The sequence below is a fragment of the Pseudorca crassidens genome, chromosome 12, assembly GCF_039906515.1.
Source record: "Pseudorca crassidens isolate mPseCra1 chromosome 12, mPseCra1.hap1, whole genome shotgun sequence".
NCBI lineage: Eukaryota > Metazoa > Chordata > Mammalia > Artiodactyla > Delphinidae > Pseudorca > Pseudorca crassidens.
This window is the reverse complement of record NC_090307.1, coordinates 51,146,816-51,172,230: the sequence shown is the minus strand read 5'-3', so window position 1 is coordinate 51,172,230 and position 25,415 is coordinate 51,146,816. Positions and strand designations below refer to the sequence as shown.

The 25,415-nt window shown below is 41.9% G+C and overlaps 1 protein-coding gene across 1 annotated transcript; it reads right to left on the bottom strand.

Moving 5' to 3' along the window:
• Nucleotides 1–386: 386 nt before the first annotated feature.
• On the bottom strand, nt 387–1,978 carry LOC137204125 (protein TOPAZ1-like; the record flags this gene model as incomplete). The annotated part of the gene is given in 5 exon segments (XM_067701418.1): nt 387–801; nt 804–978; nt 980–1,474; nt 1,476–1,759; nt 1,762–1,978. Coding segments are annotated over 5 exon segments (1,581 nt in total), but the record flags the coding sequence as incomplete, so codon positions are not given.
• Between the last annotated feature and the right edge of the window lie 23,437 nt (nt 1,979–25,415).

The following is a 25,415-nucleotide window of genomic DNA, read 5'->3' as shown; positions in this document are numbered from 1 at the left end:
CATTGGGAGCACAGGATCTGATCCACTGAACCAGCAGGGAAGTCCCCCATACATTCTTTTTTAAAATATTCTTTTCCATTATGGTTTATCATAGGATACTGAATGTAGTTCTCTGTGCTATACAGTAGGACCTTGTTGTTTATCCATCCTATATATAAAAGCTTACATCTACTAACCCCAACCTCCCAATCCATCCTTCCCCCAAGCCCCTCCCCCTTGGCAACCACCAGTCTGTTCTCTATGTCAGTGATTCTGTTTCTGTTTTATAGATAGGTTCATTTGTGTCATATTTTATTTTATTTTATTTTTTTATAGTGAAAACTGTTTATTTTCATTGCCTTTTATTTTCAACAATGATTACTTGAACTTAAAAAAAAAAAGCCTTTAATAACTAATGGTTATTGAAAAGCCAAACCTTTCCAGCCCACTTCATATTCTCTTTCAACCATTTCAGGGCAGAACAATGTTCCATACTATAAACCTGTTCCTTATTAACATTGATGGTCATGTGCTTAATGAAAAGCTTTGGATCTGATATACGAGCAGCCATAATTAATCTTTCCACTGCAGTTTGATAGTCATCCTTGCTCTGAGATTTGTTTTCTTCACATCTTTTTAAAACTATCTGCAGCATCTGTGTAGAAGTTCCAGGACTCTGAATACTATTAGCATTAGATACCAGGAAGATTTCAATAGCTAAAAGCATTTCAATCTCAGACAAATAGGAAGGAATCAGTAGAAGTTTTCGGTATAAATTTCCCTCCAATGGTGGGTAGCAACCCAATGAAAGAGCACTTTTGTGTGGGCTCTGGCTTTGAGCCGTAAACAACTTCTTCCTAAAGAAGTAATTAATCTTCTAAGAAAGGAAAAATCAATAGGGATGCTCTTTGAAATCATGAATTCTGCTCCGGAGGATGACATACAAAGATTGTTGCTTTCTACACAGGCATCTTGAGAATTTTGAAAACCTGGTAGATTTTTGCAAAACTTCAAATGTCTGTCTGTAAAGACTCTTCGCTAAGATTTCACGTGCAGTTGTACAGAGCAGATTATGCCGATTGAGCACATCCAGTCTATCACAAGGCCACAGTGGTGTATTGGTGACTCCCTCTGACTCCCTTAATACCCAAATGGCACCATCTAGGCTTCCGCTTTTTAGAAAAATTTCTGCTGCAATATTCACAACTTGACATCTCGGTGCTAACTTCTCAGGCCCTATAAGTCCTTTTAAACTTGTAAAATGTATTTTTAATTCATATAGTTTATCTAAGACCTTCGTTCCCTTGGACCACTGCAACAGCTTGTGGTAGGAGTACATAGCACTGATTCCGATTCTTCCCAGCAAAGTTTTCTCTACTTCACTATTTTGTGGATCTTTGCTAACTGTTTCAGCGAATTCACGAAGTGGAACACCTGGTCTCTCTTCTTTACAGTCTTTTGTTAGTGTTTCAGCAATACAAGCACAAAATCTCTGGGAAATCTGCACATTTTTCACAGCCCAGTTTTATGTTAATGTATAAATTTCCCAATTTGGTCCAGTCACCTTTTTCTTTACCATGCTCTATTTCATTCAAGGCTGACTCTGAATCACACTTACAGTTCTTTTTAAACTGCCTTGTCCGTAACCTGGATTTCATTCCCAGAACTGCAGTTATTTCTTGCTTGGAAGCCTGTACTTGGTATAAAAGCTTAATAATATAGTTAAAGTGTTCTGGGTCAAGTACCATCCCAGCTTCAACAAGCTTGCAAAAGATATCAAAGCAGGTACAGCATTCCTTAATTTCATAGTTGCCACATACTCAAATATTTTTAGTAGTATTTTCAGAGCAGGCAGCATTTTAACCATTATGCTGAGGTTCATGACCTGAAATACTTCTTTCAGTAAACAATGTTTGAGTAAGGAATTTAGAAGGTCATTTAGCACTTGTAAATCGAAGTGTACACATGGCGGGAACTTTCCGTAGTACTCCATAAATGTGTTTACAGGTCAGTCCCTGGCTGTGGAGCATCACTTGAGGCTTCAGTAACTTCTTTTTTTCCTTGGTGTGTCTTCCCGACTGCCAAGTGTAGCTCTGCTTCCTTCGCTGCTTCTAAGCCAGGCTGGTCTGATGGGTCTGAAGAGCCCACCAGGCTCCCAGGCCCCTCCACTAGCTGCCTTGCTGAGGCCTTCCTAGGCCTGGACGTCTCACCCGACTTGTCACTTTCCACCTCTTCTCTCCCAGATGGCCTGGGCCACCATCCTCCTCTCTTGCCTGCTCTCCTCGCGCCCCCGCCGCCACCTCAGGGCTGCAGCCTCCCGCCTCACCTGGCCCTGCGCTGGCCTTGCTGTCATCTTCACGCCCTGGGGCCGTTGTGGGGCCTGAGGGTGGTGGCCTCAGCATCCACCCCCGGGCCGCCTGTCTTCCCACCTAGGCCCTCTGCGTCCGCTCACAGGAGCCCACCGGGGGCATGAAAGCTGCTCCTGCCACCAGGCACCCGCCCTGTTTCATATTTTAGATTACGCATGTACGTGATAGCATGTGGTTTTTGTCATATTTTAGATTACACATGTACGTGATGTCATGTGGTATTTGTCATATTTTAGATTACACATGTACGTGATGTCATGTGGTATTTGTCATATTTTAGATTACACATGTACGTGATGTCATGTGGTATTTGTCATATTTTAGATTACACATGTACGTGATGTCATGTGGTATTTGTCATATTTTAGATTACACATGTACGTGATAGCACGTGGTATTTGTCTTTCTCTTCCTGACTTGCTTCACTGAGTATAATAATCTCTAGTTGTATTCATGTTGCTGAAAATGGCATTATTTCATTCTTTTTTATGGCTGAGTAGTATTCCATTGTATATATGTACCACATCTTCTTTATCCATTCATCTGTCATGGACATTTATGTTGTTTCCATGTCTTGGCTACTGAGAATAGTGCTGCTAGGAACACAGAGGTGCATGTATCTTTTTGAATTACAGATTTGTCTGGATATATGCCCAGGAGTGGGATTGCTGGATCATTCTTTTTCTTTCTTCTTTTAAAAAAAAATTCCTTGGGGCTTCCTTGGTGGTGCAGTGGTTGAGAGTCCGCCTGCCAATTGCAGGGGACACGGGTCCATGCCCCGGTCTGGGAAGATCCCACATGCCGCAGAGCGGCTGGGCCCGTGAGCCATGGCCACTGAGCCTGTGCGTCTGGAGCCTGTGCTCCGCAACGGAAGAGGCCACAACAGTGAGAGGCCCGTGTACCACACACACACACAAAAAAGACGTCTTCAATAGGGAGTTGTATTATTTTTCATTAGCTAAGAATAAAGTGATTTGGGCTACAGTATTTGAGGCCACAATTTTAATTAGCCATGCCATTAGTTTATATTTTCTTTTGAGAACTTAATAACTAATGGTGCAACTGAATCTCTCAAATTGCATCAGCAGAATATTTTCGTATTCTGCTATAAATTAAGCTGTATGGAGGGGCACATATATTTTCTTTCATTTCCTTCTTAACACAAGCAGTGGTGAGATGTTAGGATTTACATGACTCATTACCTCATTTCCTGCCTAGTCCTTTCCTGCCCATTTTCTTGTTCCGTTTTCATAACTTTTTTCGGTGCCTGGGAGCCACTGGATATTTTCAGGCTGCTTTTACCTCAGGATTTGAGTTGGTACCTCGAGTCCAATTGTTTTGGGTGTTGCTCTGATTAACACCTCCCTCTCAGGGCTTTTAATCCTGAAAAAGCTGTGGCAGTTTGGAAAATCAGGGTCCGATGTTAACTAGCCATAGGAGAGACAAGATGATGTTTCCAGGCAGCATTATCTCTGGAAAATACCAAAGCTGCAAGAAACAGACATGTAAATTCAGTTGAAGGGGTTTAATGAGTTAATGAGGGGTTAAATGGACAAAGATTTAAACAGGAAAGGGGGGGGGCGGGTGACACCATTTTTCAGGTTGGCAATTGAGGAGTTAAGCTTTTAGGAGCACAAAGAACAACAGTTAAAACCATTGAAAGCCCCACTAGCAGTTCTGACCTTTATCTGCAGGGTCCAAATCCAGACAGGGCTCTTAATTAGCTCCAGAGAAATCTAGCGCTTTGGCAACATACCAACACACATTAAAAAACCAAGAAAACCCCAAACCAACCAGTAAATAAAAGAGCCATTAAAAAAAAAAAAAAGTTAAATAGGAGCAACATTTATATAACCTTTTGGTGTTTCTGTTTTCCAGTTTCTCATTTTTTTTTCTCCCTATACCATCTTATACTTGATTCTTTTCCATGACCTTCAGCTTATTCCCTCTTGTTTTTCTTTTCTGTTTATTGTCCTTCTAGAATTTAGATGCACTTAAAAATTTTTTTTCTATATTTTAATTTTTTAATTATAAAGGGAATGCATGCTTATTGTATAAATAATTTTCAACAATGCAAAATGCATAGTTATGAAGTCTCCCATGCGTCCAAGATTTTTTCTGTGCGTCTTACATAGATGTGTGTGTTTATGTGTGAGTCTAATCATATACATACACACTCAAAAATTTTTTTTAACAAAAAAAGCGTCGTATGTGCAATTCTGCAACTTGCCTTTTTTATTTACTCATGTATCTCAGTATATTTCTACACTGGATTGATATAGGTGGTACGCCTTTTTATATAGATTTTTATTTAAAAAATTCTAGCATATTTTTTAATCCCTGATCAAAATATTTTAAGCTGTGTGTCCAATCAATGCATGTAGGTGCTGTGATTTATAAAATGATTTTATTTGTAACTAGAGCTTGCATGTTATATTGGCTTATGTCTTTGTGCACTATTTTGAATGCATAATCAGTGTTTCTTTCTGCTCTTATCATTATTACTATTTTAATCTTTTGTTCATTCAAATAATTTTTGGTTTTTTTCCTGTTTCTTTCTTGTGTTAGCTTTGTTCTTTTCCTTTCTCGTTCCATTTTCCCCTTCTCTACTGGCTTGGAAGTTATATACACTATTTCCATTCTTTTAATGTTTACCCTAGAAATTTTAACATGCATATGTAGCTTAAGATAGTGTACATTTATTATCTTTGCTGTCCTGTCAGACACTCAAAACCTAAGACGACCAATTCCTGTTATTCTCTCTGACTTAACATATTTAGTATTTTTGGCTCCATATTGATTACTTTTTAACTCCACAAATTAGATATTTTATTGTTTTATGCAGTTGAAGATTTTTCCCCCTCACTGTTCTTTCTTCATTTCTTGCTTCCCAGGCCCCACTCTGGTATAATTTTCATTCTTCCTAAAATTATAAGCTCTAGAATTTCATTTTTTTGAGAGTCAGTTGGTAAGAAATATCTCTGTTTTCTTTTTTTTTTGTGGAAAATGTATTTATTTGCCCTTATTCTTTTTAAAAAAATATTTATTTATTATTTATTTATTTTGTCTGTGCCGGGTCTTCGTTGTGGCATGCGGGACCTTCGTTGAAGCATGTGGACTTCTTAGTTGAGGCATGTGGGCTTCTTAGTTGCAGCATGCATGTGGGAGCTAGTTCCCCGACCAGAGATTGAACCCGTGCCCCCTGCAGTGGAAGCGTGGAGTCGTAACCACTGGACCACCAGGGACGTCTATTTGCCTTTATTCTTGATAGTCTTTAAAATTCTGGATTATTTGTTCTCAGTTCACTGAAGATATTACACTGTCTTTCGGCTTTCAATATTGCTTGCCATGAATTTAATTGTAGGTAAACTATCTTTTTTCTTTGGTTACTTTTAAGACCTTTACTTTGTTTTTGGTATCTTTCTCTCTGGTGTGATTAGTGAATTTTACTTTTATTTATCCTTCTTGAGATTCGTTGCACTTTCCGAATCTGAAGGGTGGTAGATATTTTCCAGTTCTGGATACTTGCTTCTCCCTCATTTTCTCTAATTTCTTTTTCTGAAACTCTGATTGAATTTATTTTAGACCCCATTCTGTCCTCCATGTCTTTGGTCTTTATCCCATTTTTCATATTTTCCTTGTTGTTGCTTCTCTCTGTACTGCATTCTTGGAAATTTATTAATCTTACTTTTCAAGTTTTCATATTTTTTCTTCAGTTGTTTTTAAACTGCAGTTTTATTTATTGATTTTTTTTCAATTTTAATTTTGCATGTTAGAAGCTCTATTTAGTTCTTTCCTAAGCCTATTGGTAGTCTTTGATAATATCTTGATCCTCATCATAATTTTGAAAACATTTCTCTAAACGTGAACATATTTAGTTTTTGGTCAATATATTACTGTTTCAGTAGCTGCAGGTTTGCAGTTCCAATATCTACGGTTTGCTTTTTCTTCTGATTCCTATTTGTGGTAGTTTGTTTTCTGATATGTCTAGTGATTGTGAACTCATATTCTTTGCAATTTTATTTGTTCTTGGAGGTCTAAACTGTGTTTTGCCAGAGAGAATTTGTGGATCCATTGATGAAGACCACTTCAAAGTAAATTTTTAGCTTAAGTTTTTTTGGCCTTTTGCAGTAATGAATTCTGGCCCCAAACGTGCATGAAAATGGGCTTATGGCTAGGAATTATTGGGGGAGAATATTCTTTGTTTATGCTCTAACCAGAGACAGGACTGAGACATGCAAATATCCCCACTGTCTCCCTCTCAGAACCCTTTATAAAAAACATACCCACTGAGGGTGTCACTTTTGGGAAGTCTCAACTTTTAAGATATGTTCCCTGCTTTACTTGGCCCCAGGTTTGTTTCCTTTCTTGACACCTCTGGTGGGTAAGACCCAAGATCTAAGCATCCGGGAATGTGCATATACCTCCCAGGCAAACGGTGGTATCAGAACTTGGTCACCCTCTGAGTCTGAGATTTCTCAATATATTCAGCTTTAAGAACTCCCCTTTCTTTCTCACCAGCTTAGCTATGCATTTTATTATTTTTAATTTTTATTATTTTTTATTGGAGTATAGTTTCTTTACAATAGCCATGCATTTAAAAAATGGTTTTTCCTACATCAAAATTACATGTCTGTGGGACTTCCCTGGTGCTCCAGTGGTAAAGACTCCACCTTCCAATGCAGGGGATGTGGGTTCAATCCCTGGTTGGGGAACTAAAGTCCCACATGCCGCGTGGCAACTAAGCCCACGTGCCTCAACAAGAGAGCCCGCACGCTCTGGAGCCCGCATGCCACAACTAGAGAAGAGAAAACCCACACGCTACAACTAGAGGGAAGCCTGCGCGCTGCAACAAAGAGCCCACGTGCTGCAACTAGAGAGAAACCTGTGTGCCACAGCGAAGAGCCCTCATCGCAATGAAAGATCCCGCGCCGCAAAGAAAGATCCCGCAAGCCTCAATGAAGACCTCACGTGTGGCAACTAAGACCCGATGCAGCCAAAAAAATAAATAAAATAAATAAATATTTTAAAAAAAGTCTGTGCATCAAAGGACACTATCAACAGGGTGAAAAGGCAACCCATGGAATGGGAGGTATGTTTTCAAATAATATATCTGATAATTTATAAAGAATATATAATATGTATTATAAATATATATGTACATATTAATGTACACTTCTACAATATCTAAAAAGAATATGTAAAGAACTCCTACAGTTCAGCAACAAGAAAACAATAACCTGATTAAAAGTGAGCAAAGGACTTGAATATTCTCTGAAGAAGATATTCAAATGGCCAGAAAGCATATGAAACATCAGTAATCACCAGGGAAGTGCAAATCAAAACCACAATGAGATACCACCTCCTATCCATTAGGGTGGCTATTATTTAAAAACAACAACAACAACAACAGCAAATAACAAGTGCTGATGAGGTTGTGGAGAAATCAAAACCCCTGTGCATTGCTGGTGGGAATGCAGAGTGGTGCAGCTGCTGTGGAAAACTGTGTGGCGATTCCTCAAAAAACTAAAAGTAGAATTACCATATGATCCAAGTACCATATAATTCTACTTTTGGGTGTATACGTAAAGGAATTAAAAGGAGAGACTTCAACAGATATTTGTACACCCATGTTCATAACAGCATCATTCACAATAGCCAAAAGTCCCACTTGGAAACAACGCAAATGTCCACCAGTAGATGAATGGATAAACAAAATGTGGTGTATCCACATGATGGAATATTATTGAGCCTTAAAAAGGAAGGAAATCCTGACACGTGCTACAACATGGATGAACCTTGAAGATATTATACTAAGTGAAATAAGCCAGTTACAGAAGGACAAATATTGTATAATTTCACTTACATGAGGTACCTAGAGTAGCCAAATTCATAAAGACAGAAAGTAGAATGATGATTGCCAAAGGGTGAGGGAAGAGGAGAATCGGGAGTCCTCCCGATTGTTCAAAATGCACACAGAGTTGTGCAAGATGGAAAATGTTCTGGGGGTGGATCATGGTGACGGTTGCACAACAGTGTGAATGTACTTAATGTCACTGAACTGTGCACTTAAAAATGGCTAAGATGGTATATTTTATGTTATGTACATTTTACTATAATTTAAGAAAAAAAGGCTTTTATAATTTATTCAGCACTTTTCGGGGTTCTATCCTAAGATACCTAGTTCTCCGTAATGCTGGAATTAGAAATCCCCATTGGACTGACTTTTCCTTTGTGTTCATGGTGTCTACTAGGCACTCAGTTTTAGCTACATGTGGATACCCAGCCAGATTCCAAACTGTGGAAACCAAGATGATAACCTAGGAATTTGACGTCCTGCCTCACTGAGTGGTCCATATTGTTTCTTTTTGTTTTTTTTTTTTGGTACGTGGGCCTCTCACTGTGTGGCCTCTCCCATTGCGGAGCACAGGCTCCGGACGCGCAGGCTCAGCAGCCATGGCTCACGGGCCCAGCCGCTCCGCGGCATGTGGGATCTTCCCGGACCGGGGCACGAAACCGCGTCCCCTGCATCGGCAGGCGGACTCTCAACCACTGTGCCACCAGGGAAGCCCCATATTGTTTTTTTTGTTCTTTGACTATTCTAGATATTATTTTACATCACATTATTTACACATTTCATGATGATCTTTGATAGTAGCAACTCTCCAGTTCTTCCTCTGAGGAATAGATCCATATTGCACATCAGAAAAGCATGGATAAATCTGTGTCAGTATAATTTGACTTGACTTCTTATCACCTTGTGTGTGTATGTGTGTTTGTGTAGGTGCTTCATTCATTCATTCATTTATTCACTTACTGTTGTGTACTAGGTACTGTCTAGGCACTGGGGATACAGAAGTGAAAAAGACAAATTTCCTGCCCAAATTCTAACGGGGGAAGAGACAGTATCCATATCAGCAAATAAATAGCAAGGTAGTTCTAAGTAATAATTTCACAAAGAATATGAATCCAGGGTAATGGGATAGACTGTGACAGTGAGAAGGGGACTGCGGGAGCTAGGGTGGTCAGGAAAGGCGTCTCTGGGGATATTTGAGCTGAGACCCGGTGTTAATGGTGAGGAAACTGTGTGTATATCTGGGGGAAGAGCTTTCATGAAGGGGGAATAGCAAGAGCAATGAATCTGAGATAGGATTAGTGTGATTAATTATCTAAATCCCATCAGAGAAACCTAAAGTCTTGGTAGTGAGGAAGTTTAGTTTGGTGAATATTATCCTTAATGTATGTGACATCTTAAAGAATGTATTTATGAAATAAAAATTGACCATCCATTTAAATCAGCAGCAACTAGTTTTCGTTACTGAAATCAGTTAGCATTTTCCTCCACCATTTCAGTCACTCTAAGCAATCTTTCATTACTTGCTCTAGCGTGCATGCATTTAATAATAAGTAAACTATGAGGGCTATAATGATTTTGCTTAAGACTTTATATTAGTGACTAAAAATAAACTTAGCTTTGTGTACGGTTAGAGTATTAGACTCTCTTTGTATAATTTAGGTGTCTTGAATAGTTGGAGGACCTGAGCTTTCCAGTTTGGTTAATTATGCAAATCTACCGTGTAACTGCAAAGTATTACCTCCTTTTTATGCTTTATAGACAAAAGTCACAGGTATAATCATAGAGATAGCATATAGAAATATCAATCAATTTGCCAGTTCAGCTTTTCTTTCATTGAGAACAAATAATAAACCCTAAGTGTGTTCACATTCTGTGATTCTGCTTTATATACTCCCCAATTAGTGCCCCATTTAATCTGCTCACCTGTTGTTGCTTTGTTCTGAATTTCATGGCTCTGTTGTTTTAAACTCTCTTGCATACGTTTTCTGAGTGAGGCTGATTACTGCAACCCCTTGGTTTTGGGGAACTTGGAACACTGCCACGGTGTCTGAATTGCCTGGATAAAGAAAAATAGGTTCTGTAATTATTTTATTTTCTGCACAGCGTGTGATTTGTTACTGATGACATATGCATAGGGTGCTTTCTCCATTAGGCTGGCTGATCCCTCTACTATGGTATTAATGTCACTGTCACTCTGCTCGAAGCTATAGTTTGTTAGGCAACTCTAGCACGGGGGAATGAGCATGTACTTTTTAATGTGTCTGAAATAGCTACACACTGACAGATGTTCCCACATGCTTGCTGATGTCATGACTGGGGCTCATATAAAGCCTGGGAAATTAAAAGAAAGAAGAAAATGTTAGTTGAGGCTCCAGAAGGAGAGATTATAGAGTCAGACGACAGGAAATTTTGAAAAAAAGCCCATCAATATATTAACTTTCCTTTTAGGTCTGGCGCTTCCTCCTCCCCGCCCCGCCCCAGTAGGGATGCAGTCACGCCTCAGTCTGTTAAATGTGAGAAAATTCAATATTGAGAGCTCTTCTTTTATGTGCTCACTTACAAATAAAACAAGCATACAAACAAAAAACCCCAAATAAATTAAGGTGGTCTTTTTACCCCTCTACCAAAAAATGCATATCACAGTGTTTACTTGGTAGGCCAATTATTTTAAAAACTGGGTTTCAAGGAAAAAGCCACTCTCTGGTGGAGACCTTACATGACAAGTTCTGTTCCACAGTGGATTAAAATGGTGGAGAGGAGATGCTAACACAACTTCAACTACAGCAGTGTGAACACACCACTGTAATAATTCATTTAGAATGATGACACCTGAGACCTAATTTAAAAGTCCTTGATGAATACCAGTCTCACATTCAACCCTGAGGGCTGCTGCAAACATACCTAAGGAAGTCTAAGAACCATAGTGAGTCTAATTGAATTGGACTTAAACGGACCATTGAGATGGCCTCACCGAGCTCTGGGGAATTCATATTGTCTATACTGTATCAGAATCACAGCTTGAACTGAATAACTGGTTACATTCAATCATGTTACTGTAACTCATGCTTGAGGTAAAGGGGAAACCTTTTGCTATCAGCAAGACTGGATGGAAAACAATTTCAAATCACTTTAAACCCAGTTGGCAACTACTTTGCCAATTATGGAATCCAGTGGGAAAGGTGTGAGCGAGGGCTCAGGACTAAATGATTTATGTCAGGCATCTGGGCCTCCTGAGGAACGTGGGAGGGTATGCGGAGGAGGGGCGTGTGGCTAATTATTTCTCCTAAGAATACTTTGGCGAGGTAATTTGTGCTTGCAGATGAGTCACACTGCAGGCTGGATAAAAGGCGAGGTAAGAACACAAAGTCCTAAGATCCTATTTAGAGATGGATAAAGAGGGAACCGAAGGATTCAATACGCTTTCTCATCTCTTCACTCTGAAACATTTGGAGATATAAAATAAAAAGAGCAAACCTAGTCCTCTGTTCTAACAGGCACGTTGGGATCAAAGTCTGTAATTTGTACTGCAGATATTGCATTGACTGCTTTCTAACACAGAGTTACTGGCACAGATGACATACTGTAATTTATCGGATGAACAAGTGTGAATCTGAGGCCCTTTACAATAACCCTCTTTTTTTTTAAGTCCTAATTTATTTTTGATGACTTTGGTTGCAGAGATGAGAATTCCTATACTACCCAATGCTTTCTAAAGAAGAATGTCGCCATTCTCTGGGATTCATGTATGAAACTGTCTGGCTGAGAAATGATCCTGAAACTTACCCCCAGGAGTTTTGAGTGCCGCCAGCCCACCCCAAACAAAAATAAAAGTGATGATAGAATTCCGCTATGGTAGTCCACAGTGGAGATATACAGTTTTATTGAATAATCTCTTCAGATCCTTTCATTATCTAAAGATTTTAAAGGTGTTTTTAGTAATCTGGAAGAGGTTATTGATGCTATAATTATATTAAATCCAGCACTGGGGCTCTTGTTAAAACCTCATGTGAGTATGTTGGTACTAGGCTGTCACTCTTTTGCTTCCTCATCTTTCCTCTCTTTTAGCAGCTGCTTACCATCATTACAGTTAATATAGTGGATTAAACTTTTGGGCTAGCTGGCGGCTCTGAGTATCTCTCTAATGGTTTCCATTGTGCACATCCCTAGAAAACACTTCTGACCAATGAACCCCTAACTGCAAATGACACAGGCAAGCTTCACTGAAAATGACACCACTGGAGGGGAGCTTGCACTCATTTGGGATGTTTCCTCATTGGGGAAAGAAGGCCATTTCAACAGTTACACCAAAGCGATATTGTGATGTGGCATTTACTTTTCTAAGGCACTGAACAAAGCAGTGGGGGTAGTGTGTGCTCCTACATGCTAGCTATGCACTTAGCTGTGTGATGTCCATAAGAGACTGAGAAATAGCAGCCTTCCTTGTTCATCCTCATACAGAAGGGAGAAGGTGGATGTCACACCATCTAAACTAAATTTTGATCTATGTCAAATCAATCTTAAGTGCAGACATTGTGAGAAATAGGAGTTAAATACTGTCAGAAAGAGGGAGGGAAGGTTGCGTGGGGAGAACCCCAGGACTGATCTTTGGGAAAGCTGGATTCTGATTCTTGGCTGCAACCAAAGATGCACGGTGGCCTTGGGTGAGTTTCTTCACCTCTCTGGGTCCCCCTCAGGTTCCTCTGTAACACAAGGGAGGTAGACCAGATGGTTAAACCTAATTTAACGATCATTCATTTAGTGTTCAGTTTGTGCCAAGATTTGTGCTAGGCAGTGGGGAGATTTGCGAATACATCAGATACAGTTCACGTCCTTTTGGATTTTATAGGATAGCAAGTTAGACTAACATTAAAAAAATACTTCTGAGGTGCTGCATTTTAAAAAGTGGGAAGTATACGGTGCTATGGAAAGATAGGACTAAGTTTGAAGAGTCAGGAAGGCTTCTTGAGGAAAGTTGTTTAAGTTGAGACTGAAGGATGAGGAGGAGTTGGTGAGGTAAAGTTGGGGGTGGGATGAGATAGAGAAGCACTTCAGACAGACAGACTGCATTTGTGCAAGCTCTGCAGCAACAAAGAGGTTGGACCGGGTTACGGAACACGCAGGAAAATGTAGGCCAGATGGAGGCTGCGTATGTTGTGGGCAGCATTTTGACCTCAGCCCAAGGGCAGTGGGAAGCCATTGAAGGGTATCCTGCTGCAGAGTGGAGTTGATGTCTGAAGTTTCCTCCAGACCCACTATCCTGGGGCTTTCCACGTGGTTGTAGGACCTCTTTAAGACTCATCAGAGAGATTCAGTGTTCAGGTGCAATTCAGACAAGAGACACAAAGCAGTGACCCCAGAAATTCACTTCCAATCTGCAGCTTGTTGAAGCCTGGTGTGTAAAGATAGATTTGCGTATGCAGGTTGGATTTGGTGCCTTTGGCCTTGTCCTCCGGGGGGGCTGAAATTAGTGTGGACCAGACGGTTCATTCCTCTGTTGGGCTAATCAGGAGGTTTTCAAAGAAAGTAAGAGGGTGTGTTGTATGCCTAAGACTCCTCACCAAGTAGGGAGATGGGAACTAGAACACTTCAGAACATCAGCCTCTTCTTGACCACCTCCCTCAGGGCAAGACTTTCTGAGTCTTGCATATGCAGTTGCTCTATCCACTCCAGGGGTGAGAATCATTTGACGGCAGTGGGAACATAATTCAGAGGGACCTAGCATTAGGTGGCTAGATAGCAATGATATTATTTATGGAGTGCTGCCAGGTGAAGGCATTTTACATCCCTCTCTCATCTGAATGTCTCAAAGCCCAGTGAGCTAAGTGGGACAGGGATGCTTACTTTACAGGTGACAAAATGCGTGCTTGGGAAGATAGGCACTCTGTCCACATCACACAGCTAGTAAGTGGAAGAGCTGGGAATCAAACCTGACATTGCAAACTCTGAGATTCAGACTTTTTTTTTTTTTTTTTTTTGCGTTACGCGGGCCTCTCACTGCAGTGGTCTCTCCTGTTGCGGAGCACAGGCTCAGCGGCCATGGCTCACGGGCCCAGCCGCTCCGCGGCATGTGAGGTCTTCCTGGACCGGGGCACGAACCCGCGTCCCCTGCATTGGCAGGCGGACTCTCAACCACTGCGCCACCAGGGAAGCCCAAGATTCAGACTTTTCAAACATCCCCATGCTGCCTTCCGTGGAAGCTTCTGCTATATATTTGGGGTGAGAGAGGGGCAAATTTTAATCTCTCAACATGCTTGCAACTCTTTCCTGCCTTTGAGTGAATATAAGTACAATAAACCCCATCACCATGGTGCAATCATCAGTTTGTTGACAGGACAAGTGGAATGTAGGTCTGCAGGTGGTCCTTGATGCCTATTTGTGCTCACCTGTCTCCACACGGTTTGTTTCTGCAGCATCTATGCAAAGTGTCAGTTGTTACCCTTCAGGAGAGAGGGGCGACATAGATGCTTTGAGAGTTGCCCCTGTCTTTCAGGAAGAATATATGTTGAGTTTTCATTTAGATAAGGTACCACCTGCATTTAGAATCTATTTATTCTCTGATCTCCAAAGGTAACAGCAGAGGTGGTGATCACAAAAACCCTCACTTGGGATGGAAAAGTGCAGAGGGAGGAATTTCCTTCGAAATAATCAGGACACAAGGGTCATATTCTAGTTTTGGGTGTACTCTCCTAAGGCCTATAGGCCCTGCTTATGTGTTCTAGAAATCAAACAAAAATGGGAAAAGCGAACTGCTTAATATTCCCTGTTTTGCAAAGAGTTATTGTTACCATTTTCCTTTCAAGTAAATATACAAGGTGATTTGAAATGAAAACAGGTATGGTCCACAGTGCTAAGGCTACTTCAAAGTTTTCAATTCTTTGTGGTTTTTGTACTAAATTGTTTTGATAGAACAGCACCAGACATCAAACATAGAAGAGCTATGCGTTCAGAGCCTACATGATGCATCACTGTGATGTTGTAAGAGAGGTAGTTTCTCCAAAACACGTGTGATATAGATTAAGTGTTTAATTTTTTGGCAGAATCAATATAATTACCTCTTTGAGTGATAGATTATTGTAAAATGATTTTCCATTTTAGAAAAAGACACCCAGATCCAGGATCCAAGAAACGATTTTGTGATATGCCAATGCTGGGTCCATAGTCGAATCTGATAGTGTTTTCCCCTGATGTTTCAGCTGTACTGATGTTATCTGGGAGGGATGAATAGTTTGCACTATGTAATAGAAAGGATGTTAAGCTCTGATGAGCGGTTAAGCTAAGAGGTTAAGCTAATGTTAAGCTATGATGAGAGGTTCATTCTATTAGATCAGAGAAGCATTGGACAAGGTTCCACTTTGGATTCTACATATAATTATGTTCTCTGGATTAATGAGTGGGCCTTCCTCTGTTTCTGGAGCGTAAAGGCCTGTTTGAAGGGTCTTGGTATTTCTCCCACAAGGGTTTGCTGCAGGCATCACTGTAGGCATCTTTTGGTTTAGGCATATATATGTGTATGTATATATACACACACACATATATATATATATATATTTGTTTAAAGTTTGCTGAGGAATTAAATTTGTTATCGCAGTTCACTAATTCATGACCAGAAGTTGATTTGTCAGATAATTTGGGTAGTACATTATAAAGCAGAGAGTGGAGCTTGAGGGAACAGGATGGGGGCAGACAGAGGGAAAGATTGGAAGCCAGGGACAGTGTTCCTGGGGGCTCTCCCTCCCTTTCTTCCTTCCTTCCCTTCCTCCCTCCCTCCCTCCTTTCCGTCCCTCTCTCTCTTCCTTCCTCCCTCCTTCTTCTGCCCTCTCCTCCCTCCCACACATTCACAGGTGTCACACATTCATCCCACACCTATGAGATATGTACCAGGCATGATGCCGAGCACTGGGAATTCACAGGTAACTGCGTCAGAGTCCGCCCTTTGAGCAGCCTCAGTCAAGCACCGCAGGGATTAGCGAGGAGAAAATGACCACACTGAGAGCCCAGAGTGCTGCAGAGACCAGAGGAGCCTGCCCTCTCTCCTGGTCTTCCTGGGAGAAGGTTGCCTGATTACACCTGTCTGGGCCGTCTCCTGGGAACGGGAGCACATGGGTTGGGCTGGGGAGAGGAAGGAGCTCCAAGGTCAAACACACCCCACTCAGAAAAGCCCACCCACCTGCAAATGGGCCACTCGCCAGCTGTGTGACCTTGTTCACCTGGCACCTCTTGGGCCCCATTGTGCCCATCAGTACATTGAAGGCCTTGGGTCAGGTGCTCTGCCTGGACCTTTTCCATCTTCCAGGATTCAGAGTGGATGCAGTGGGCTGTGTTTGCTTCCGTATTCACACTGCCTCAGAATCTAGTACTCTGGGAACTTTTCTGGCAGTAGTTTGAAAATCTCGCTTGTTGAAACCCAGTTTCACAGTTTCCTTGCCTCACTTTGCAAAGAGCTAGGGCATTTTATTTGCTACCCACTGCTTAATTGTGGTAACACTCAGCACAATTAAGGTCTTATTGAGGAAGAAAAGGCTTTGAACACCTTTAACAACTCTTGGAAATCCCTCTAAGTGCCTCTGCTAATTCTCACCTCTTTTAATAGTGTGGGTGTGTTCAGTCACCCCTGTCCCACCCTCTTACAGCCCCTGCCTATGGTTCCCCAGGCAGAGAAGTTTGCTGGCTTAATTATCTTGGAAGCTATTGTTAAAATAATATCTGCAATATCAATAGCATTGGGTGTCCAAGTGCAGCTTGTGGGGAGTGAGCAGTGCTCTGAGCACATAATTTGGAGCGTCATTCCTAGCCTAGAGCAGAAGGGCTTCCTTCCACCTTGTGTGCAGAGACAGTGGAGTGAGAGCCCAGCTCTGCTTCTCAGTCCAGGGGATACAAGTGAAAATGATGGGGCTGGGGGCTGGGGTGGGGAAGGGAGGGGGCTCGCCTTGTCCAGGCTCTTGTGATGCTTTCAGGGTCACAAAAGACACTTGCCCACTTGATGTCAAGCCGGGGGAGATCCTTCTAAGGGTGCAACAAGCTCTCTGCTCTCAAGCTCAGCCACCCTTACTCCTCTGTGCCTGCCTGCCAAGAAGTGAGATTCTGACCCGAGTTGGGTGTTTTAAAATACAGTGCATTAATAGAAAATTTGAGGTATAGTTAGGCCAACAGATCAGAGATGGCTGCCATTGAAGCGATGGTTTGTTACTCACAGTTCCCAAGGAGAGGGGCCGTCACGCCATGGTGGGCCACATGGGGAAACACCAAGGTCAGTCAGTGGGGCAGGGGGAGAGAGAGGAAGTGTGGGCAGGAGTTGCTGTGGTTTCCACGGGAAGGAACGGGTGAGGCAGAGTGAGAAGGCTTAGGACTGGCTCATGTGAATAGTTTCAGTGAGCTCTGGGTCTGTCCCTAGCTGCTTGGTATCTTGCCCTGGAGTGATTAGGGCAGGTGGATAGTGGCCAGGAGTGTGAGAGCTGATAAAGGAGGTGCTTGGGGTGTGGGCTGTGGATTGGTTGGCTTGTATTTGAAAAGCACCCTCATGGATAAGTCGTTTACTATCTCTAGGAATTGGCTGATCCTGGGAGGGTGGTCCCTCCAGGGTCAGCAAGGTCCCAGATGTCAAAGCATCAGAATACAGAAAATAAAAGACATGGTTCGTGCATGGGGACAACATGGCTTGATACAAAGCACCCAGCCAGGGTCTTAGGAGTCATCCATTCTTCCTTTCCTTTTCTCCCCATGCCCAATCCCTCATCCAGGACCATTCTACTCCCAAATATACGTTTTGAGTCGGTCTCTACTCTCCATCTCCATTGCTCCCACCTGATCCAAGTCGCCAGCATCCCTCATCTGGGCTGCAGCAATACATTCCCAACTGCTTCTCCTTTCACCCCTCTGTTATCAGTCTCTACCCAGCAGCCAGAGGGATTTTGTAAACCGGATCTTATCACTCGTATATCACCTTGCTTAAACCCATCCAGTGGCTTCTCCCTGCATTTGGAATGAAATGCAGACTCATTTCCATGGCCTACCAAACCACCTTGCTCTGCCCCCTACCCCTTTGTCTCTCCCAGCTTCCTCTGTGCTCCAGCCTCACAACCTGCAACACATCAGTCACTCCCAGCCTTCTCTTCCTGCTCCCCTGGCGGCTCCTCATTCTTCAGGTTTCAGCCTAAATGGTACCTCCTCACAGAGACTGATCACTTCATCTCAATGATACCTAAACACCCCTCCCACATGTCTCTCAGACCAGCATGTCTGCTGCTCACTAGTTGTAATGGCTAATTGACTGTTGTTGTTTACTTATTTTCTGGATCACTTATAGACCAGCATAAGGGTTAGAAGCACAGTTCTGGGGTCAGAGTATCATGATTGAGGTCTGATTACACTGCTTATCAGCTTTTTTACTTCAGTCTAGCTATTTAATCTCTGTGAGCCTCAGTGTGTCCATCAGTAAAATGGGCATAATAAGAGTACCTGGAGGGTACCCATAATAAAAGAACCTATAAGGAAGTACCTATTTGTGAGTATGACGTGAGATGGCCCATGTAAAGTGCATAACACTTAGTGTTTTATAGAGATGAGCTATTATCATCATTGAGATCCAAGCTTTTCTTTTGCTCACTGTTGCCTTCCCAGTCCTTCAACTGCCTGGCTCATGCAAGGCTCCAATAAACATTTGCTGAGTCGTTGATGAGCGGCCCTCTTTGGCTATGTTTGACTCAGCTACAATCACTGCCCCGTTATCCCTGCAGGATGAGCTTTCCTTTCCAAGGGAGAGAGCACTGAAAGGACCCTATTGTCAGCAAGTATGTTCTCTGTCCGGGACAGGCCCCCATTCCAGAACTCAGGAGACTTGGCTTCTAGTTTCTGATCTGCCCCTGAACATCTGTGCTCCCTTAGGAAGGTCACCTGATAAGCTCTCTGGACTTTAGCTTTCAGATGTGCAAAAGGATGGATTAGACCAGATGACGTCTAAGACCACTTCCAACCTTGACACCTTTTTCCCTTTTTTTTCCTGATATGTCACATACTATAAAATTTACCCAAAGTGTAGAATTCAGTGTTTTTTAGTATATTCATGGAATTGTGCAATGATCACCAGAATCTAATTTTAGAGTATTTCCATCACCCCCAAAAGAAACCGCACCCCCATTAGCAGTCACACTCCTTTCCCCCCACCTCAGTACCCCCCGGCTCCTGGCAACTACTCATCTATTTTCTGTTTCTATAGATTTGGCTATTCTGGACATTTCATAAATGGAATCATGCAATATATGAACTTTTGTGACTGGCTTCTTTCATGTAGCACGTGTTCATCCATGCTGTAGCATGTATCATTAATTCATTCCTTTTTATTCCTAAATAATACTCCGTTGCGTTGTATCATAATTTACTTACCCATTCATCAATTGATGGATATTTGTGTTGTTTCCACTTACCAGCTGTTATCTATAATGCTAAAATTGCCCCTGATAGTTCAATTTTAAGCCACTTAACATATAAGCTTGTTTTAGGGGGAAGAAGAAAGAAAGTAAAAGGTAACTTGATTTTATGGAGTACCTGCCAGGCATTGTGTTATTCAGCTTAAAATATGTCATCCCCTTTAATTTTTCCAACAACCTTATGTGAAAGGTGTTAACCGTCTCCATTTTCCAGAGCATGAAATTTGAGCTCAGAGATGTGCATTAACTTGCTTGGTTTGAACCAAGTAGCCAGTGCGGAACTAGGTCTGCCCAACTTTAAAGTCTAGGGCCCTTTCTACCAATCATGGTGATTTGTTTTCAAACTTTGCTTTCAAACATTTGTTTTCTACTTTGCTTAGCTCAGGCACTAAAATATGAGATTTTCCTTTCCATACATAGGAAAGTAGTTACTCAACAATTACACTTTGATGTGTTTACTCTGATGTGTGAGTATGGTCTGAGGAGGGGAATCCAGGGTCTCAGTGCTGACAGTGACTTGAAGGATGCTACAAGGAAGGGCTCCTTGGTGGGAAGAGAGAGCCTTGTCCCACCACCTTCTAAGGAGAAGCAAACAGAGTTATTTGACGTGATTCTGTTTCGCCTCAGTGCAAGGGTCAAATGTAGCTATAGAGATGAAAGCAAAACCTGCCGTTGTGTGTTGTTTAAAAAAAACAATTCCAGATGGGAAGCTAAAACGATGAATATCATTTTCCGAAAATTAGTTTAAACACTCATTTTTTTTTTTTTTTGCTTCCAAGTTGGCCCCAGGCAAAATGGCATTTTTATGTTTCAAGACACACTGAAGTTAGGGGGAGGCCATGTGGGGCGACACCGGTGGACACACTATAGATCAAGGGAAGGTGGGTTTCAGGCACGCATGTTTCCAGTCTGCATCGCAAGCCGGTCCCCTGCACCGCTGCAGGTGAGAGGCGACCCAGAGAGGAGGAGCCGTGGGGGGAAAGTCCAGCATGAAAAACACGCAAAAGAATTGCCTTTATTGGCAAACACAGACATTGCTGCCTTTCTCACTCTCTTCCTTGAATGCTCTGCCTTTTTTCCCTTGGTTTGCACAGGGAAGGGGAATCAGGGCAAGAGGAGGAGCTGACGCTGGCCAGACTCTTGTACAACTACCGTCTCTCCAAACGGTGCCCATTGCTGTCAAGCCCCACCTGGGTGGTTGCTGGGGCATGGTGGGGAGGAAGGTCTGTGTCCCTGCCCATGTGGGATCCTTCTAGGAGATAGAGATGAATCTGAGGTGGCCCCCATAGTCCCTGGTCCTCCCCTCTTCCCCTGGTGGTATGGCGGAATGCAGGCTTGCCCAAGGCCGGGTGGTGAAGAAGGCAAAGGTTACTTCTGGGCACCCAGCCTTTATTCTCTCCTATTCCTTCTCTCAGTGCCCACATGCCCTTACCACTTATTCTTATCACTTGTTTTTGCTTCCCTTCTATTAGTCTTTCCTCAGGTTAGGTGTTCATGCTTCTGTTGTATTGGCATGATTTTTTAGCTGGTATTTGAACAGTTGTTGATTTGAATAGTTACATAATTTAATGTTTTTACCAAAAAGATTAAATAAAATCCTGATTTTTCATGGCTGTTATTGCACAAGATGTTGTTTTATGTAGGGTCACTGCTAAGCTGCTTTAACAAAGTCCACTGTGTGTTTTTTCAATACCATTGAGCAGTTAACTCAATTCTCACACACTCTACCTGGAGATGGTGCCAGATCTTACAGGTTAGGGGTTCATTCCTACAAGACTGCACCTCCCAGTCAACTTCAGATACCAGTGGCAAGTCCAGGATGTCACTGGTGCCTCTGGCCAACTAGCTGTAGATCAGAGGTTCCTGTGACCCCCTCTTCAGTTTGATTAATTTGCTAGAATGTCTCACAGAACCCAGGAAAACATTTACTTACTAGATTACCAGTTTATTATAAAAGGATATAACTCAGGGTCAGCCAGATGGAAGAGACGCATAGAGCAATGCATGGGAAAAAGGACTTGGAGCTCCCATGCTCTCTGGATGCGCCTCCTCCCCAAATCTGCATGTGTTTACCAACTTGGAAGCTCTCTGAACCATGTCCTTTTGGATTTTTAAGGAGGCTTCGTTACAAAGGCGTGATTGACTAAATCGTTGGCCATTGGTGATTGAACTCAATCTCCAGCCAGCCCCTCTTCCTTCCCTGGTTGTCAGTAAGTGGGGCTGAAAGTTCCAACCTCTAATCACGTGGTTGGTTCTCCTGGCAACCAGCCCCTCCTTCTTTGCTTCCCACCCCCTTAGGTGACCCAGGGGCTTTCCAAAAGTCACCTCATTAACATAACAGAAGACACTCACATGCTCACAGCTCAGGAAATTGCAAAGGGATCCCTAAAATACAGTATCTTAGATCAGAGAGAAGTTTATTTATCCCCAATATAGCTGTCTCAAACTTGGGTCCATGAACTCATTTAGGGGCCTGGATTCTTCCCATTGTGTTGCTTTGTCATCCTCTCTGGCAGTGTGCTCCTCTGAGGGACTGAAGCTGCTACATGACCTTGCTGTTTCTCACTTGTCAGAAGGGGAAAAAGAGGAGCTTCATGGCAAGGAGTTTCCTTTAAATAAGGGGAAGTTGCATCTCTTACTTCTGCTCACATTCGGTTGTCACATGGCTGTACTCTTCTGCAAGACAGGCTGCCTGCCTGGTACCCAGCCAGAACTCAGTGGTGCAGGGCACTCTATCACCTTAAGGAGAAGGGCAGAATGGAAAGCAGGGGACATTGGCAATCTCTGCTGCAGATGAAATGTTAGACATGAATTTAGAGAAAACTAATAGGTAACAAATAGTACAAATTGTACACAGATGGAGCAAAAATTGGGAAGGGGGTAAGGGAATGACTGAGGCTTAGAAATATCGCACATGAATGATGGATAAGGCTAAGGTCTTCCTTCTGTCGAGGGTATTTGCTTTTAAACAAAAGATGAAGTGAAATGTATAGAAAGAGGGCTGGATTTGAATCAAACCGCATGGGTCCTAACTTTCCTGTCTTCCCTGGGCTGTGTGTTCTGGTCCTACGGCTAATATAATTTTGACTTTGGTTAGGTCATAATTTGCTCTTGTAGCATAATTTGCAAAACTGAAGTTATTGGATGAATGTTGAAGCCCCTTTCATTGTTTAATGTCTGTGACTGTCTCACTGTAGAGCTTCATCCTCACCAACTTATAGGGAGAGGACATTTTTGGATGGAGTAGAGGCGTGAGTGGCTCAGCACCCCAGAAATCTGTCATCTAGATGGGTTGTGCTCTCTCTCTTTTCTTTCCTCCCCTCCCTTCCCCTCCCCTCTTCTTCTCCTTCACCCAATCTCTCTCTCTCTCTCTCTCTCTCTCTCTCTCACTCTCACTCTCTCTCTCTCTCTCTCTCTCTCTCTCTCTCTCTCACACACACACACACACACACACACACACACACACACACACACACACACACACACACACACACACACACACACACACACACACACACACACACACACACACACACACACACACACACACCGGGAGGTGACCTGAGCTTTGCTTTTGTGAATTGATGCCTGCTAGAACTCATACCTAGCTCACTCCTCTCTGCCCACTCTTCACCTCCAATGTGCTACCTAAGAGATATCCCTCTAGGACAGTTCCTGTAATTGCTGATAAGACATGGTCTCTATCCTCCCAGAGAAATGCTGGGCTCCATTTTTGTTCTGCTCTTGGGAGGTGTGTGACCATTTTCCCTTCACTGGTCAGCAAGGAGAAGCTCACAGCAGCTGGTCAGCTGAGGTGTGCTTGCTGCGTGGCACCCTACAGAGAAAGAGAATCCCCTGCATTTGGCAGTGAAGCTTCCCTTGCTGTAAGCTTTCATTGCCTTTGGGTTCTGCTTTCTTTTCTGTTCTTGTAGATTCTTTTTCAAACAGACACTGAATAGTACTAAATCAGGATTTTTGTAGCACTTTAGAAAAATCACAAATAAGATAAGTTACTAAATTTAACTCAAGAAACATGCAATGAACTTGTACTAAGCTGGGCACTGCACTGTATACACTGAGATACAGAGATATACAAGCCATGGTCCATTCCCTAAGTTGCTCACGAATCTTTCCATGATGGTTTAGAGCCCTCTGCTCTGAGATAGCAGAAATGAGCAGTAGCTGTGTTCAGAGTGTTTTATGGAGCTCTTGATTTCCAGAGAAATTTGACAAGGATTCATGGTTACTTTATAAGTGGAGTTAAAACTTTAAATATGTTTATGAGCTTGTGAATGTTCTTCTAAATCATAAGGATGGTAAAGAAATAATTTCTTAATCTAATTCTTTTCTACTTTTCTTGCTCAAAAAACTTCAATCAACAGTGATCAAAGATCACAGTAGCAAACAGTATAAATGTTGTCATTTATAGTCATCAATTTTTAATTCAACTCTTTTTTTATTAGCTTGAGGAAAAAGGAAAGAACGTTCACAATTCTATCCTCAAGGCTTTTTTTTAACCATAGTGTCATTTTATTATTTTTCTAATAATAACAATAACAGTAATAACAGTAAATGAGGTAGCTTTTGTTGGTTTTGAGTGTGGACTTGGGAGCCAGATAGACTGAGTTTGAATCCTAATCCTACAACTCACTAGTCATGTGACCTGGAAGAAGTCCTCAGTTTTCTCATCTATAAAATGGGTGCAATAATACTTACCTCTTAGATTGTTGTGAGGAAAATAATTTAATATTTCTAATGCACTTAGAACAATGCCTGGTATGCATTAAATACCATAGAAGTGTTTATTAAGTGAATGTGGATAATGGATATAAAAATTCAAATCCCTTAATACTAATTATTCACTTTAAGCTGATATCAGTTTCTTTCTATTTGTTATATGTGTATTGTGTGCATATGTTTGTATTTAAAGCTTTATCTTTTGATCAAGTTTGTGCAATCAATTTTCATACATAAATATCTTGCAACTTTAAAGGTTTTTCAAAACCTCTGGACTAGGTGGTTTCTAAAAATATCATTTAAGTCACTAATTTGATAATTCTCTGAGTGCAGCAAAATTCTATGGGATCTTATAGAGACATCAGGTTTTAAAAGCAAGTCTAAGTCATTTTGTTTGTAAATCTTAAACCATGACTATGAAGTAGGCCGTTCTCCTTGTCCACTCTTTCTCTCCCTCCCTCAGACTGACTGATTCATTGATTAATGCAACTAACATTTCCATATGGAAAACACTGCATAAACTTTGTCAGAGAATTCACGAATCTATAAAAGATCTTACAGTCCAACATGGAAGCAACGTAAGTGTCCACCAACAGATGAATGGATAAAGAAGATGTGGCACATATATACAATGGAATATTACTCAGCCATAAAAAGAAACGAAATTGTTATTTGTAGTGAGCTGGATGGACCTAGAGTCTGTCATACAGAGTGAAGTAAGTCAGAAAGAGAAAAACAAATACTGTTTGCTAACACATATATATATGAAATCTAATTAAAAAAAAGGTTCTGAAGAATGTAGGGGCAGGACAGGAATAAAGACAGAGATGTAGAGAATGGACTTGAGGACATGGGGAGGGGGAAGGGTAAGCTGGGACGAAGTGAGAGAGTGGCATGGACATATATACACTACCAAATGTAAAATAGATAGCTAGTGGGAAGCAGCCACATAGCACAGGGAGACCAACTCAGTGCTTTGTGACCACCTAGAGGGGTGGGATAGAGATGGTGGGAGGGAAATGCAAAAGGGAGGGGATATGGGCATATATG